The sequence below is a fragment of the Manis pentadactyla genome, chromosome 14 (genome assembly GCF_030020395.1).
Source record: "Manis pentadactyla isolate mManPen7 chromosome 14, mManPen7.hap1, whole genome shotgun sequence".
Classification (NCBI taxonomy): Eukaryota; Metazoa; Chordata; class Mammalia; order Pholidota; family Manidae; genus Manis; species Manis pentadactyla.
In genome coordinates, this window is record NC_080032.1 from 4,805,300 (window position 1) to 4,821,880 (window position 16,581).

The following is a 16,581-nucleotide window of genomic DNA, read 5'->3' on the forward strand; positions in this document are numbered from 1 at the left end:
TTTTAAATTATTTGATTTTATTTTAATTTAATTAGGTAATTTAGGTAATCTATCATTTGTATTTTTATTACTGAGTTGTAAGAGTCCTTTATATATTCTAGATATGAGTCACTTGTCAAATACATGATCTGCAAATATTTTCTCCCATTTTTGTGGGTTGTCATTTTCATTTTCTTGACAGTGTCCTTTGAAGCACAGAAGTTTTCAGTTGTGATGTAGTCCAGTCCATTTATTTTTCCTTTGTTGCTTGTGCTTTTAGTGTGGTACCTAAGGAACCATCACCCAGCCCAGGGTCTTGTGCCAGCATGTGTTGGAAGGACTGCTCCTTCCCCGGGGAGGGAGCTTTGGCACTCCTGCTGAGGCACCTGCTCCTGACCAGGAGGGTGACATCAAGTTCGTCTCCTCCTCCCCCTAGTTGAGTGGCCATGCACGCAGGCTTCGCTCTCTTATTTATAAAGTGGTCGTAGTAATGCTTCCCAGCTGGACCGTCATATCATGTGAACTCATAAAAGTCGGGTCACATTGAAAATGAACACCGAGATAAGTCCACAGGCTTCAGCTCCCGTCGCTGTCACCTCAGCCACAGCCCTCCCCTGCCTGGGCTCTGTGTCCCCACCTGGACACTGTGGGGTGGCATAACGTCTGGGGGCCCTGGGGGCCTTGGAGTCCGTGGAGCAGAACCCCCTGGGGAAGGGGTGGGAGGCAGGGCCGCTCTCCCCCCACGGGTTCCCCCAGACCCGAGCCAGGCCTGCTGGCTCCAAGCCCTCCTATGGGGGTTGCTTCAAGCAATTCTTATTTTAGAACAAGTCCACTGGGGTGGAATCTTCCCAGAGCCAAGGAGAGGTAAACAAAGGGCCTCCTGGACCCACTCAGCAGCTCTTGTTTTAATTAAGAGGAAAAAATGTTTTGCTCCCCTCGGCGTGGGCTTGGCGCCTTTCATGTCTGTCCTCCTGAGGAAGGCGGCTGGGCGCCCTCAAGGTGAGGAATGATGTTTGGGTCTGTGACTGGGTGGTTCCTGTTTTGCCAAACCACCGTGATGGCTGGAGAACAGCTGTCAGGAACTGCTGAAGAGGGTCGGCCCCAGGGTGCCACGGGATGGGGGCTGCCGCTGCGCAACCACTGGCCTCTGAGTCACCAGCACGAGCTCGGGTTTCCAGGCTTCATGGCCACAGACCCCAAGGCCCAAGTTTCAGCAGCAAGAGGGTAGCCTTACTTCTGCAGGGAGCTAGGCCCGTGCCCTGTGTGCTCACGGTCCCTGAGACTCCAGGCCCCCAGCTGCTGCATGCCCGCTGGTCAGGAGTGGGGGCTCTGTGGTCAGGCCTGAGTGGACCCTCCTCTCAGCCGGCCATTCAAGCAACCTTGGGCACAGGCGGCCCCTAGTCCGTAGGAAGCTCCCTCCGTGCACGTATGTTGGCTGCTTTAATAGTAGAAATCCTCTGCAGATCCCTCACAGCACCACTGTTCCCCCTTCCCAGGTGAGGTGTCAAAACCAAGGCTGCTGCTGGACCAGGGGCCCCTCCTCCTCTATCCCAGCAGTGCCCACCAGGCGCCTCCCCGGGCCCACCGCCTTCCCTCCTCCCAGAGCTGGCTGTGCCGTGCAGGGCTCCAGGCTGCTGCGGGCAGACGCGCCTGCTAGGGCTGCCGTGGGCAGGGCTGGCATGGGGGTGCTGCATCTCAGGGGACGAGTGCAGGCTGCCCAGCTGGAGGAGAGGGAAAGGGGCCTGGCGAGGCCAGAGCACCAGCAGCAGGACACAGGTGGGAGAGGATCACAGTCGGGGTGGCACCCTGAGGCCCGGAGGTAACAACCAGGCCAGCGCTGAGCTGTCAGCCCTGAAGGTGGGGGGCGCATGAACCTTCCTGGCCATGTGGCCTCCATGCCTCTTCAGCCTCCTGTCACACAGACTTGGAAACAAGTCCCAGGCCGGCAGCAGCTCAGCTGTGCCCACACCTCCCCATGCTCCTGGGTCCCCCACCCCCACCACTGCTGTGTCCACTTGGCAGGAGGGTGCACAGGTGGCCCTCAGGGCAGTTGTCGAGGGCATCCGGGGTGGGAGTGGTCAGAGGGTGAGGGTTCCAGAGCCCAAGCAGACAGCCTAGCCCTCTGGGGCTTAGTGGGGCCAGTGAAGTATACTGGGCCAGGGGCAAGCATGTGGGACTGTGAGGGGCCGGCTGGCCCAGCGGCCCTGGGTGAGGGGCGTCAAGGACTCTCGGGGCGACCTCCCCTCTGGCTCTCCCTCGCCCTGTCCTGTCGCCCTGATGGGTGCTCCTGGCCCTGGACACTGCGCGGGGCACACTGCTCCTCTCCCTGCCAGCCCAAGTGATGACTGCTGGCCCAGCGGCACTGTTCTGTCGTGGGGGCCCCTGCCCAGTCTCGCCGACCAGAGGCTCCCGGGTGGTGGCAGAGGGCCCGCTGAGAGTTTGAAGAGAAGCCTGCGGGGTCGTGGTGGCGGCACTATTGTTGCTGAGAGAGGTCCTGGCATCTGCAGCGGCTCTGTCTTGAGTTTCAGGTGACAGGAGTGTCACCCGCCACCTGTCAGGAGTGCTGCTCTGCGTTGCAGGGCATGGGAAGGGGCCAGTGGGGAGGCAGAGGAGGGCGAAGCAGGAAAAGCCAAGGCATTCCTGTGTTGCGGGGTGGGGGGCTGGCAGTGGTTTCTGGGGGCTGTGCAGCTGCCACTCTGGGAACTGCCAGTTACTCCTCTCCCCTTGCCATCCAGTGAGAACCCCCTGCCCACGGTGGAGATTGCCATCCGCAACACAGGCGACGCTGACCAATGGTGCCCGCTGCTTGAGACCCTGACAGATGCTGAGATGGAAAAGAAGATCCGAGACCAGGACAGGAACACGAGGTACCCCCAGGTTTCCCCAGCTGGCTCTGCCCCCAGGCACTGTCTACAGGCAGGGGCAGGATCATCTCTCTCCCCAGTGACCTGGTTTTTGGGAGGCCAAGAGGCAGGCTCCTGGGTAACGAGTCCCAGTCTCGCCCCCAGCGTGGGTTTCTCAGCAGGGAACAGAAGTGAGCCCTCGGGTTGGGTCTGACCACAGACCAGATCCAAGTCCCGGGACCCCCGGGGATGTAGGCAGGAGACGGGCAGTTTCAGGGCCCCACGCAGCAGTAGGCTGAGGCCAAGGGAGGGCTGGGGAATCCCACCTGCCGTGTCCTGTCCCTGTGCCCACTCCCCTGGCTGCCCTAGAGATCCCTGGGGGAGGGCAGCCACCCAGGGCTGGAAGCTGGCCCTGGGTCACCTGCCCTTTCCCGTCCTGCAGGCGTATGAGGCGTCTCGCCAACACTGCCCCGGCCTGGTAACCGGCCCATCTGTGCTTGGCTCCCACGGAGCGTTCAGAATATCGGACGCCTCTTCCCCATCTTCTGGCAAGGAGGGAGGCAGGGGGCAGACGGGGGCCATCCTGAGGAGCGCACGGAGCGGGCAGCCTTCCGAGCCACCCTTCCCCCGGGCACATTCCACTTGCTGAGCCCCTGGCCCCACCACCCCAGTCTCTGGTCAGGAAGTCCTTGTTTTTGGGTGCGTTTTGTTTTTGTATAGGAGCCCCAGGCAGGGCTAGCAACAGTTTTTAAATAAAAGGCTACAGGTCATGTTCTGTTTCTTCCAAGTGGTAGTATAAAAACCAGAATGGGGTGACCCAGGAGCAGGGCCTGGCTGGGGCTGACCGGGTCCCAGCCTCAGCTACTCAGGGCCCAAGTCAGAGCCCAGTCCGTGCTGTCCCTTGGGTCCTGATCAGAGGGACGAGTGAGAAGTGTGGTTGGGGGCTCAGAGGCGGGAGGCCCTGGTGCCTTAAGGTGACAGCCCTGCCCCGCCCCCTCTGCTCAGCTTCATGACGCAGCTGTGGGCTTGCCTGGTGCCCTTGGGTTCTGCTGCCTCCCGGCAGTCCTGCCACCCTGGCCAGGAGTGTTGCTGCTTTGGAGTCCCTTGCAGTGGTCCCGTCCTGTGGGGGTACTGCAGGGTTGTCACCAGTCTGGGTACCTGAGGGCCTGCCGGCAGGTGTGCACCTCTCTGGCCACACCTCCCAGCAGCACATGTACAGGTGGACTGGGCCCCTCCCAGCTTCTCCCTTGGGTCAGCTGTAAGGAGTGATGCACGTGCAGCAGCACGCTGGCCCGGGGCGGGTGATGCAGAGGCGGCAGCCCGGCCCTGAGTCAGCCTGTGAGGAACCTGCCCCCTGCACCCTCCTCTGTAATGTGGAAGTGTCCTGTCCCTGCAGAAGGGAGGTGGGGTCCCTGAGGGTGGCATGTGACCTCGGAGTGAGCACTGCTTGGACGGGGCCCCCAGCAGCAGCTTTTCTGAACAGCCCAGACCCCCAGCACCAGGCTGGCACCTTAAGCGGCCAGCAAGTCTTCCTTGCCAGGGCAGGGCTGCTGTGCTCCCCGAGAGCATGACGGGCCATGAGGCACCCGGGTCCCATCCTGAGCCGCAGGATGAGCAGGGGCGGCTCCTCTCTGAGGAGAGACTGGGATACTCAGCTGCCAGGATGTAGGGTGAGATGGGGTTGGTCCTCTGGACTTGGGGGTCCTGAGTGTGTCCCAGGATGTGAAAGCTTCCAGGGAATTTGTACGCAAGCCCCCTGCCCTTTATCCAGAAGTGGAACTTGCTGGAGCCCCAACAGCAGGGGGTCAGCTGGTCTTCATGGAAGGCTCTGAACAAAGAGGAAGACCCCAGGCTCACTGGCCTTGGAAATGAGTGAGCTCCACTGCCGCGGTTTGCTCAGTCCCCGGGGCAGGACACAGCCCTGCGCCCCACAGCTGGCGGCATGGAACAAATGCTGGGCAGGCCGGCCCATGGCTAGTGCGTCAGGCCCAGGGGCTTGGCCCTCACTTTGAGCACTGCCAGCCCTCCCCACTGCAGAGCCAGTTGCTGTTTCTTAAGGCTTCACTACAAAATTAAGGTCCTACTCCATGGTAAATACTTTTGTCATCAATGACCACGATAATCCATGGCTGGAGGCACCCTCATGCTGCCAATAAGAAACCATAATATGGACTGGTCTAGGGCAGGGGATGTTGGCCAGGTCGTCGATGCCTACCTTACAGAACAGTGAGCTGTGGGGTCAGATGAGGTCCCCATAGTCTTCAATTAACGGCAGAGACAGAAGTCCCCAGAGGTCTCTGCCTCAGCCAGTTGTAGGACTCTAGATGGAAATATCTCAAGTCTTTGGGGTCTCAGGGCAGAGGACCTAGTCCTGGCCCTCCTCTGCACCTGACCAGTAGCCTCTGCCAAGTCCATTAGCTGCTTGGCTGGAAAACAGGGCAAAGGTCCACTTGTCAGTTACTGGTAAGGGATGGAAGGCCTTGAGTGAGAAATCAACCCGGGGTCACCATATGCGGGAGCCCCTGCAGACGTGGCCTGGCCCAAGCCCAGCCCAGCCACTGAAATCTGGCCAACCTCCTTGCCAACCAGAAGGGAGCAGACGCCCAGTGTGGGATTCGCCAAAGCTCCACAGTACTGGCAGGTCTGGGATGAGAACCTGATTCTGCCATTTGTGAGTTCAAAACACGGCTGAGCAACCTGGACAGGTTCTTGACTGTCTCTGAGCCTCCCACCTTAGCACCTACAACTGGTCTGAGAGGACAGGGCAGACTTAGAGTAGAACTGCACTCTGGGCCAGCCCCACCCCAAGAGCAGAGGATGGGCAGGGGACCCTAGGTCAGGGCCAGCAGCACCTGCCCAGCATGGAAGCATGTGACCAGCAGAGGCAGCGGGTGAAGACCAGTGCTGAGGATGAAGAAGCTGCAGGTCATTCTGTTTATTTGGCTGGGCTCAGCCTCCAGGACAGGTTGCTCAGCTACAAGTTGGCAGTGAGGGGTGGGGCCCTAGCCCTGGTGGGGTCACTGCTGCAGAGGTCTTGGTTGTTCCTCTGGGAGGGGCAGGTAATTGGGGTCCTCCTCTGGGGCATCCAGTAGCAGCTTCCTGTAGGAGGGGCCCATGCTGAGCTGAGGCCATGGGGTAAAGATCTGTGGGTGAGCATAGAGGGCAGGGTGTCATCCCCAGCACTCACAGGAAGCCAGGGGTCAGAAGCAGCCTCTTGCCTCCAGGCTGGTTGGGGAAGACATCCTCCAGGAAGTAGTAGATGTGGCCCACAGCAATCCCTGTTGGAAAGCCAAGGAGTACCCAGGCCACTCTCCATGGTCCAGAACCCAGGGCCAGCAGAACCTGCTCTGGGCATCCATGCACAGCTCTGGAGGCCCAGCCAGATCCACTACCTCAGGGCCCAGAATATGGGTGCCCAGGGTGGGGCCTGAAGGACAGGTTTATAGGGCCCAGAAGTGGGCAGAACCTGAGGAGCTCAGACTCCCACGGGCATCAGCAGGTCAGGCCTAAAGGTATGAAATCTGTAGCTGGCTGGCTTGTTCAAGGGTTGGAAGAACAGAGGAGTGGGGGGGCCAGAAGAGGCGGGTGGGGGCAGAGAAATGCTCCAGTGCAGGTGGGAGGGTGGGCTCTGGCAGAACAGTCAGCCTGGGTGGTCCTCCTAAAGACCCTCAGCTACCAGACAGCCTGTTCGGGGAGGAGGGGTGCACAGGCAGGCTCACCCAGCAGGTCCACGAGGATCGAGTTGCCCAGCAGCAGTGAGAAGCCCATGAGCACCCAAGGCAGGAATGGCGCCTGGAAGGTGAGGAGGCCGAAGAAGTTGACCCTCACCTGAGGGCTGCGGCGGCTCCACACATACACCAGCATGGCTGTTAGGGCCTGGCCCAGGAAGAACAGGCTGCCCAGGAGCCCCAGCAGCTGGGCCAGAGTCAAGGTGTGGGGAGCCCTCCCCTGGTGTGGGCCTCAGCTCCTGCCCTGGGTGGGACCACTGCTGCAGGGGTCCTGGCTGCTCCCCTGGGGTCCCCCCACCGGCTTCCCTTACCTCATTACCCCTAGGTGCCATGTTCCCATCAAGCAGTGCCTTTCCAGTCAAGGCCCATGTGATCTGCCCTGTCTCTACCTCACCCCACCCTCCGACCACGGCCTGTCCTTGCTGCCCCCCAGCTGAGCACACGGTGCGCGCTCAGTACATCCTAAGCAGGAGTGAACGACCCTGTCCCTCCCTGGTCTGATGCTGTCTGGCCCCAAGGCCAACACAGGATGGGCACGGAGGCACCACGGCCTGAGGTTTCGGAACTCGGGAAGGATACGATCATAAGGACACCCCCGAAGACAAACATGAAGACGAAGTCGGCGGTGCGGCCACGGAAAGAGCCTTCCTCCAGCATGCGGCAGTAGCGGAACCTGCGGCGTCGGTATAGGAAGTGCCGCCCCGCGGGGTCTCTGTTTTCCCGCGCCTGGCCGCCCGCGGCCGCCTCCGCCCCCGGCCCCGCTCCCCGCCTGGGGCCTTGCGGCGCAGGATACACGAAGAGCATGTTGAAGAAGAAGCTGAATCCCAGGGGTCCAAAGAAGAGGAAGTTGGTGACGAGCCTCCAGACCTGCGGGAGCGGGCGGTCAGGCGCGGGGTGGGCGGGGGTGGACGCGGGCCGTCAGGTGCAAGGGCGGGGCGGCCTTACCTGGAACTTCCGGAACACGAGATGCGGGTTGAAGTAGAGCTGAAAGGGGCTGAGGAGCTCCAGCTGCTGCGGAACCAGGGGCGCGTCAGGGGCCGCCCCTGGGATTCCACTCTATGGAAAACCACCCCCCGGGCTGTAGCCATGGAGATATCCCCGCCTTCCCGGGCAGCTCACCACCGCAGCGGTGGTGAGGACGCAGGCCGCGGTGTAGGCCCGCGTCACCGCTGGCACCTGCAGGAACTCGGTCGCCAGACCCTGCCACGCCATTGAACCTTATCAGACACGCGTGGCGGCACCTTGCTACGGACTCTTTAACCCGCCTCCAAGCCCCGCCTCGCTCCTGCCTTCGGCCAATCCGCGCCATATACGCCAGGCGCCCAGGATTGGGGGAGGGGCCCTGGGCCCGTTAGCCAATAGGAAGAGGCTGCGGGATGCCGGGGCGTGGGCGGGTCGAGACTCGGGGCCAATGAGCAGGCCCCACGGTTGAGCACGTGGCGGTTGTTGTGGTGGCTGTGGTGGCGGCGCGGGAGAACGTGTGGCCAATGAGGAACTGGTCGCTTTGCGGCAAGCTAGGGGGAGGACCCCTCAGGGCCACCACGGAGGGGCTGAGATTCCTCAGCGGAGTAAAGATGAGACCGAGAACCAGCGAGACCGGAAGGGGAGGGCTGGCGTGGGGCGTGGTCCGGGCCCGGCGGGTACGAGGGGCGGGCGGGCCACCCCGGACCCCGGACGTCCTGTGTCTTCTGAGAACCGAGGACAGGGCCGCCTAACGCACAGCGAAGGATGCTCCCAGCAGCGTATCTGGACACGGGTTTGCACCACCCCCGCACGTTCAGGGACCCACTGGAGCATGCTGTCTGCCGTTGGGAGTCTTCCTTGGGACACGAAGGTGCGATGCCCTTCAGAGCAGTGGGCAGGCCGAAGAGGGCTTCATTATTTTGGTGAAAAAGAGATACTCCATTTATTCATTCACTAAGTTAACCATTCATAAATCACTGACTATGCCCCAGGCGCTGTTCTGGGTGCAGGAGCTACAGCAAGCCAGCAGAGGACGCTGTCCCTTACGGTGGAGCCGGAAGACCAGCGGCCGTAGCTCTGTGCTAATGTGAGAGGCAGTGTTCACAGGGCACGGACGGAAATAGCCAAGGCCACAATGGGGGTGGAGGGTCCGGTGTGAGCCACCATGCTAGATGGGGGGGATCTGGGAAGCCTCTGTGAGGAGGGGATGCTTGATTGGTCCCTGGTGGCTTGGGGAGAGTGGAGCCTGGAGGGCAGGGAGGGTTGGGATGCAGGACAGAGCTGTAAGAGAGGAGTCAAGAGTGACGTTGAGGCGTGAGCCACAGGCTGGATGCATGCTGGTGGCCTGTACTGAGAAGAATGCTTGGGGGAAAGGAGGGCAGATGGGGAGACCTGTTCTGGCCTTGTTGAGTTTGGGGCATCTGTGTGATGTCCACCTGGCATCTGCGGTGTTGGGGGAGAGGTGGGCAGGCAGGCCAAATGTGGGCATCAGTCATCACAAGACCAATGGTATTTGTAGTCTTGGGCCTGCGTGAGATACGTACAGGGGGCAAGGATAGATGGAGAAGAGAAGACGCCAGGCCTGGGCAGCTGGACTTCAGCAGCCAAGAGAAGGCACACCCAGCCAGGGAGGCCAGGGGAGGCTGAGTCCGGGGTCCGGGAACTGAGCCAGGAAAGGGCTTCAGGAGCAAGGCAGGGAGAAGCCCACACAGACGAGGCCTGGGAAGGGATGGTGCCGGGCAGCTATGCCAGGGTGGCTGGTGACCAGGATAATGGGGGGGCGTTAGGAAGAGGTGAGTGCTCAGATGGACATGTCTTTACCAACATGGGGAGCTCAGCCTTAGCCTTAGTGTGATAGATGAAGAATGCTCTGGACAGGGCCCTGAGGTCCTGTGAGAAGACTGGAAAGGAGAAGCAGCCGAGAAAGTTCTTAGATGGATTCCAAGAGAATAGGGGTCGCACAAGGGCTCTAAGAAGGGTCCCCTGGGTTCAAGGAGCCCCAGGCGGGGAGGGGAAGCAGAGGCTGGGAGTTTGGAAGGGGGATGTGCTTTGGGCTCAGGAGTGAGGCGAGGCCATGTTCGAGGTGGGCGCAGCAGAGTAGATCTAATCGGGGTGGAGGCCTGGCAGCAGGGCCAGATCGAGGGCCTCAGACGCCAGGGCAGGCACCTGCCGGGCATGCAGGAGCCAAGGAGGGAGTGTGTCGGGAGGTCAGGTTTCTTGTCAGCTGAGTAAGGGGAGTATTCTTGCCTCCAGGCACTGAGCAGACACTGGCTGGCCCCCCACTCAGGGTCAGGCAGGGGCTAACGGGAGGGTCTGTCATTGTCAACAGAGGTATCTGTCTCCCTTGGGATTGGGTCTGATAAGGCAGGCGCCTGGTTTGGGGGCTGAGAAGCACATTCCTGGGAGGCTGGGAGCCCAGGCTAGGGGCAGCCGGTGGGGCGGGATTCCCAGGGGAGCAGCAGCTGAGTTTGCTGTGGATGCACCCTTCACAGAGCCGCAGCAGCCTCCAAGGGGAACTGAGGTCCAGTGGCAGGCAAATCAAGGCCTGGAGCAGGCTTCCATCGCCAGTCCAGGCCTCTCCTGCCAGTCTTAGGCCCAGGACAAGCCATCTAGAGACACCAGGGCCACTTCTGTGACCCTGGACACCTCTAGACAGTTGTGGAGAGATGCCCTGGGCACCACACATTCCCAGGGGCCCAGAGGTGCAGGCTGATGTGTGCTGGATGTAATGTCTGTTTACCTGACTGTCCTAAGCAGCAGGGTGCAGACCTGCTGGCCGGGCTCACTTTCTCTCTAGGGCTGAGGACTGTTGCAGAAGGCGGGCCTGTGGTCCTCTGGCAAGATGACAATGGGTTCTACTTCCCAAGCCTCCTCTCAGGCCTTATGACCTCGCCTGCTCCAGAACAAGGAGCCCTGGGGTCCCAGGTCTAGGATTCCCAGAGGACCCGTAGGTCCCGTCTCCAGTTCTCCCAGTACTACTGGCAAGACAGCAGCACCCCACCACCACCACCACCACTGACACATGCCCACCAAGCCTGCCTTTAGCCTCACAGGCCTCACACACTAAGAAAGACCCTCACCAGCCCCTAGTGACAATCTAGAAACCTGGGGTCATCCTGCCCCACCTCTCCCCGGCCCCACATGGAGCCTGGTGCTCCCACAGAACTCTCCAGCCCTTTCCCCCCTCTCCAGCGTGCCTCACCGCCGCCACCGCCTCTTATTCCGGCCTTAGTGTCTCTCTTCTGGGGATGCCCTGGGTCTCTGGCTCATTCATTCATTCATTTTCCTCCCTTACAACTTATATGTTCTGTTAAGAGAGGAAGAGAATGTGTCCCTTACTCCAGGAAGCCCTCCCTGAAGGGACCAGAGCTCACCTATCTGTTATTAGGACCCCACACACTTAGTTTTTTTTTTTTTTTTCAAACACTTAGTTTTTAAGTGTATTTTCATTCCAAAGGCCTTACATGCTGTGTTAAGAAACAGGAAGAATCAGGAGGTGTTTTTGAACTTGTTGGAGGCAGCTGTGCGTTCCTTTCGACAACACATGGTGCCCCCTGCAGCCCTGAGCACCCATCCGCGGTCGTCTGGGGGCTCCTCTGGTGGGGCTGTGAGCTCAGCACCCACCCCCTTCCAGCGCACGGCCCCCTGGCTGCAGTGGGTGGGCCTCCCCCACACCCAGCCAGCCCCTCCCAGGAGCAGCTGTGTCCCCGCTGGCCCTTCCTGTCTGGGTCTTGGGCTATTTTTAGCCCTGAATCTGGAACCCACTCATCATCAGCTGCTCATGGCCCAAGTGCAGGGGCAAAAAGCCATCCAGGTGGCCTGCATCAGGCCCAGGCCTGGCCCTTTGAACCGGTAGCAGAATCTGGACTTCTCAGGAATTAGTGGGTCTCTGGGTAGGATGGGGAGGGAGGAGACAGTGTGGGGCAGAGGAGGATAGTATTAGCCAGGCCTGGCAGGGAAGCAGTCTGTGCAAAGGGCCTGAGGAGGCACTGGGGTAGGGGTCAGAGAAGGGAAGGTGGGGCAAGGAGGAGGTGCATGCAGGGTGAGGTGGAGCAGGGTCACGTAGGCTGTGGTCTCTGTCCAGGGGCCGTGGGGAGCCCTGGGGAACTTTTCAGTGTGATGGTGAGCTTACCATTAGATGGTGGCTCTTTGGCAGAAGAAGGGGACACGAATAGAAACAGTTGTCTGAGTGGAGGAGGATGTGAGCAGCCTGCAGTGGTGAGCACTTGACAGAATGGGTCAAGGAGGTGGAAGCCACAGCACTGGCAGAGGGCCAGGTGGGAGGGAGATACCCGGTGTTTGGGGACAGCCTGGGTTTGGGGTGCTGTGGGGACACGGCTGCCTCAGGGAAGCCCTCCCTGACCACCTTGGCCTGGTCCTCCCAGCTCCTTGTCACACTGCAGAAGCACTGGGCCACACTCTCCTTCCCTGGCGTCTGCTGTGGTGTCAGCACACACCGGCCTCAGAGACCTGCACACCCGGCTAGCTCTGCAGCCTCAGGGTGTCCGTGGGCCCTGGCCATTCCCCGCCCCTACCACGGGCCTCAGTGCCCCTGTCTGTGGGCTGGTGGGGAGAGTCCACCTGTAGAGCCTTGTGCAGCTCAAAGGTTATATTCTGTCCTAGTGTGCAGGCATCAGCGATTTCTGGGCAGGTGTCCCCTCCTGTGACAGTCGTGGCTGGCCTCCCTCTCCAAGGCCAGTCTCTGCCATGCATGAGTGAAAGCACACTAGGGACCCTGTGTCCCAGGCCGGTGTCCTGGCCATGGGCTCCTCGCCCCGGGCTCTCCCACGCCTGTGGTCAGGGCCTCTCCAGGCCAGCAGGAGCGTTGCCTCAGCCGCGGGGTGGGAGGGGATGGTGACACAGACCCCACCCAACGCAGGGAGGGGACAGAGTGACAGGCTGTCTGAGGAGCAGCCGGTAGGTATTTTTAGAACAGCCAACCACAAGGACATTCTTTCCTTCTAATTAAGATGGCTTCAAATCTATCTGCAATCAACCCCATTGTTCAGTCCTCAAATATCAAAGGGTAGCCAGGAGGGGCCGCCTGGTGTAGGATTATCTTTTCTTTCTTCTTCTTCATTCTTTCTTTTATTTGCACCATTAAGTTGGAAATGAGACCCAGAAAAGGAATGAATGCCAGCTCTGAGGAGGCAAAGCAGGACTTGGGGCAGAGTCTACAGGAGCCGTCCCAGAGCTTTACCCTCTGCACCGTTACCCTAACTGGGGTTCCCGTCTAGGCTACAGCCCCCCATGTTCACTCGGTCTAAGGAGTCTGGGACCAGCGTGGGGATCAAGAGAAGGCCAGGTGCCTGTCCGCAGGACTCCCAGCGCAGGGAGGGCCAACACACATAGGGGCCTGAGGACACAGGACCTGAAACGGGCAGGTCTATTCCTACACCGTCCCCATTTTACAGGCAAGCAAATGGAGGCTCGGAGAAAGGAGGTTATCTGTTAGAACTTCGGGAGCTCTGTTGGAGTTGCCTGCTGCCAGGCCTGTGGCTGGCCTGCTGGGCTTGGTGGGGGCTCACTGCCCACCTTGGCAGCCTCTTGTCCAAGGCCAGCAGGCCTTCTGACCTCTGGCCCCATGCCCTTTCAGGAGGTTCCTGGTGTGGGGCAGAGATAGCAGACTGAGTGGGAGGAACAGGGAAGGCGGAGAGAGGAGGGGCCTAGGAGAGCCTCTGAGCAGCCTTGAACCAGTGGAGCTGCAGGCTGCTCCCTTGCTGGGGCTCTTCCTCAAAACCTGACAGGTGAGGACCCCGAGGCCGGGGCGGAGAGGCTGGCTGAGAGCTGCCCAGCCCACTGGTGGTCAGGTGCTAGGTACCCCAGTCCTCAGAAGGGGTCCACCTACAACTCCCGATGATGGATGGGCCTGCTGCTAGGCTGAGCTCTGGAGGAGGGGCAGGGTGCCTTGGGGTGCATCCTGAGCCCTGCTCCAGGGGAAAGGCACCTGTCCAGAGCAGAGAGCCGGGCACAGAGCAGGCCGAAGAATGGTGGGGCTGGTTGCTAGACCTCCCAGCTGCCGCCCAAGGCCCTGGCCACCTGGTCCTGCGGGCTGGAGGCGCAGAAGGGAGGAAGTGAAATCACCCTGGGGCGGGAGGGGTGGAGGGGCGCCCAGGGGCTGTGGGGGCAATTCCCCCCGTGAAGTGCCGGTGCACCTGGAGTGGCACTCCTGCGGGCCCTTTGCGTCCTTGCCACTGCGGAGCCCTCGGACGCCGGCGCGCGCCTCGGTGCCGGCTCCTGCAGAGCTGGGCTTTGTCGCCCCCTAGCGGCCGCAGCTGGTCTCGGCCGTGTCGGGCAAATCCCGGGAAACCGGCGGGGCCAGGGTCAGGAAGCCGAAACCGTGGGTCGCGCTGCTCGCGCCAGCCCGGGTCCCCAGGCCCGGGTAACGGGAAGAGGCACATTTCGGGCCATCCCCGGGTCGGAGAGGCGGCTCCTGCGGGGGTAAGGGGCAGCAGAGCCGGCCTTCTCGAGGCTGGCGCGGACCCTGTGCCGGCGTTTTCATTTTTGCTCTTCCCTGCTTCCTGCTGAGTGCCAGGGGCAGATACCCGCCCGCTCTGGGCGTGTTTCCCCATCTGCAGAGTGAGGCCCTAGCGTGTGGGGAGGAGAGTAGGACCTGCGCTCCCACGGCGAGGGAGGAGATCACCACCCATGACCGGCTCCTGGCCGCGCTGTCGCTGACCTGCTGGAGGCTGTGGGCAGGCCACCGCCCCTCCTCCGCTCCCACCTCTGCTTTCTCACGGGGGGAGCCGAGACTAGGTGAGAATCAAAGCCGGGAAAGCCGAGGGCTGGAAGAAGCAGGGGGTGTTCTTTCAACACTCCCCAAATTCTCGTGTGGGTTGGCGGCGCAGTTGATGCCAGGCCGGCAGGGTGGCGGGGGGACTGGGGGTGCTTATTCCCAAAGGGTCTGCCGACTGGGTTTGGAGGTCCAAGAAAGATCGGCTCCGACTTCCAGCAGGGTTGTAGGGTTGTGCAGGCACATGCTTGACCTTGTAGTCTCAGGGACTTCTGAAGAGGAAGCTGTAGCCACCCACGTGTCAGCAATCAACACCAGCTGTTGCCACAAATAGGCAAATCCATGACCTTCACATACTCAAGGTGAAACTCGCAGTTAATGTTTGCCCAGGAGGAGCTTCAAGCTTCCTGGCTTGGCTTAAGAATAGTAATTAATAGTTGGAGAACAAACGCACGGCGGTGGGGGAGCTAGGTGTCCAGGTGGCATTTCAGGAAGAACCCACGGGAGGGAGGTAAGCAAGATGGTATTATCACAGTGGTGGTCCTGGGCAGGGTGTAGCCTGGTGGTGTTCTGAATTAAGAATGTTAAACCCAGTTCTGAAGTTGATACTTATCCATGTTTGCCCTCAAGATTTTACTACATATGCATGTATTCCAACCCCACATAAGACATAATGTGTGATTTTGTTTATTTCTAAATTTAATATAAAGGCTTTATTATGCTCTATGCAATTTTCTGCAACTTCATTCATGCAACATTGAATCACGTACAGTTGCTACTGTTGCCCTGGTTCATTGCTTTTCACTGATGAGTGGCATTCTAGTGCACACAAGTTATTTCTCCATGTTCCTGATGATTGACATTTGGGTTGTTATAGGTTTCTGATACTACAAACAATGCTGTATTTGTGAACAGAAGTTCTTGAGCATGGGATTAGAGTTTCTCTAAGGCAAACTCAGGAGTGGAGCTTTGGGAATTGGTGGGTCACCAGGTATTTGCAATGTACTAGATATGATCAAATTGCTCTCTGGAGTTGATGTACCAATTTACATTTTCATCAACAGTATGTGAGAGATCCAACTGATCTACCACCTTAGTATTGGCAGAAGATGCCAGTCTGTTGAGTGTGAAACAAGATGTTCTTGTGGATTTAATTTGCATTTCCTGATTGCTAATACAGGACAACTATTTTCTTTTTTGGCCACTTCAGTTTCCTCTTCAGTAAATTCCCTGTTCATAGCTTCTGCACATTTTCTCTTTTTTATTGTTATGTAGGGTCTCTTAATTCTGAGTACTAATACTTTGCTGGTCATAGGCTTATAGGCACTTTCTCCTAGTCAGTAGCTTTTAGTTTCACCTTTTTATGGTGTCTTTTAATGCGAATTTTTTATTTAATGATGTAAACCCTCGTAAGAAACCTATATGGTTTATCCTTATTATTCTGAGGTTATAAAAATATCCTATATTTTCTTCTAAAGTGTATAAAAGTAAAATAGTGATGTTTGCATGAGGCTTGGATGCACCTGAAATGATTTTTATGGATGGAGGGTGAGGTAGAGATCCAATTTCATTTTCCTCCACATAGATAATCAATTGTCCCAGCATCATTTATTGCCCCATTGTTGCCCCAATGATTTTTTTAGAGGAGTAAAAAAAAAAATCATGGGTTTGAAAAAAAACCCTGAATAAATTAGTAACTGAAATCAACAATGCATTAACAGCACCAATTACTTTATGAGCAAGTTGTGTTTACCCCAAGAATTCAAGGATAATTTACCATTAGAAATTCTATTGATGTAACTGAGCACATAAACAAAGTAGAAGACCCCTATGATCACCGCAATAATTGCAGAAAAAGCATGCAATTAGCAACTGCATAAAATAAAACTAACATTTTATTTTGTATTTTTCCTTAAAATGCATGGTGTTTGTAGAGGTGAGGCTTAGAACCTCACCCCCCCCGTTCTGAGAGAAATCTTCTGCATACGTGGATGTTTTATTGCCCTGGTCTAGCTTGGATTAACACATAGTCTACAGGCACACACCTGATCATCTACATGTGCTCTCTTACAACACTAAACTATGTTTTCTACCTTTATCTTGTATCTACCTACCACTTCAGCATTTTATTAAAAATAATAATAATAAAGAGAGAAATGTGGTATCCACATATAAATCAAGTATAAAAACCAAATGAGTATTCATATTTGAACTGACTGTTTATAGTTCATAATGCATGAGCAAAACCGAAAGTTTCTGTGATGACTGCCCTTGTACTGTTCACTATGTAACTTATTCATTATGTAAGAATTTTTTCTACATGTAAAAACTTGTT

At 58.0% G+C, this 16,581-nt stretch overlaps 2 protein-coding genes across 5 annotated transcripts in view; one reads left to right on the plus strand and one right to left on the minus strand.

Moving 5' to 3' along the window:
- The window catches only part of SMARCB1 (SWI/SNF related, matrix associated, actin dependent regulator of chromatin, subfamily b, member 1), a 29,688-nt gene extending 26,096 nt beyond the window's left edge, over positions 1 to 3,592 (plus strand). For both annotated transcript variants that reach the window (XM_057492568.1, XM_057492569.1), the window contains exons 8-9: positions 2,715 to 2,846; positions 3,265 to 3,592. In XM_057492568.1, coding sequence (XP_057348551.1) covers positions 2,715 to 2,846; positions 3,265 to 3,304 — 172 coding nt within the window. In that variant the 3' untranslated portion in view covers positions 3,305 to 3,592. The remainder of the gene's footprint in view (positions 1 to 2,714; positions 2,847 to 3,264) is intronic.
- A 2,150-nt stretch (positions 3,593 to 5,742) lies between these two features.
- Positions 5,743 to 7,808, minus strand: DERL3 (derlin 3). 3 transcript variants are annotated; one of them, XM_057491593.1, is made up of 7 exons: positions 7,670 to 7,808; positions 7,496 to 7,561; positions 7,344 to 7,417; positions 7,130 to 7,223; positions 6,542 to 6,737; positions 6,010 to 6,100; positions 5,743 to 5,921 (listed from the first exon to the last, which is right to left on the minus strand). In XM_057491593.1, exons 1-7 carry the CDS (start codon positions 7,760 to 7,762, stop codon positions 5,840 to 5,842), a joined length of 696 nt encoding a protein of 231 aa, XP_057347576.1. In that variant the 5' UTR covers positions 7,763 to 7,808; the 3' UTR covers positions 5,743 to 5,839. The 3 variants fall into 3 exon arrangements, with proteins under 3 accessions (XP_057347576.1, XP_057347578.1, XP_057347577.1); XM_057491595.1 differs by having other exon boundaries at positions 7,496 to 7,558; positions 7,670 to 7,787; XM_057491594.1 differs by lacking the exon at positions 6,010 to 6,100 and having other exon boundaries at positions 5,743 to 5,965.
- Positions 7,809 to 16,581: the final 8,773 nt, after the last annotated feature.

Excerpts from the sequence above, each read along its gene's own strand:
- DERL3 (XM_057491594.1), bottom strand. The coding sequence starts at position 7,762 with ATGGCGTGGCAGGGTCTGGCGACCGAGTTCCTGCAGGTGCCAGCGGTG. Across the intron at positions 7,562-7,669 it reads TCCTCACCACCGCTGCGGTG|CAGCTGGAGCTCCTCAGCCC; the intron begins GTGAGCTGCCCG and ends CTGGTTCCGCAG. Across the intron at positions 7,224-7,343 it reads TTCTTCAACATGCTCTTCGT|GTTCCGCTACTGCCGCATGC; the intron begins GTATCCTGCGCC and ends CCGACGCCGCAG.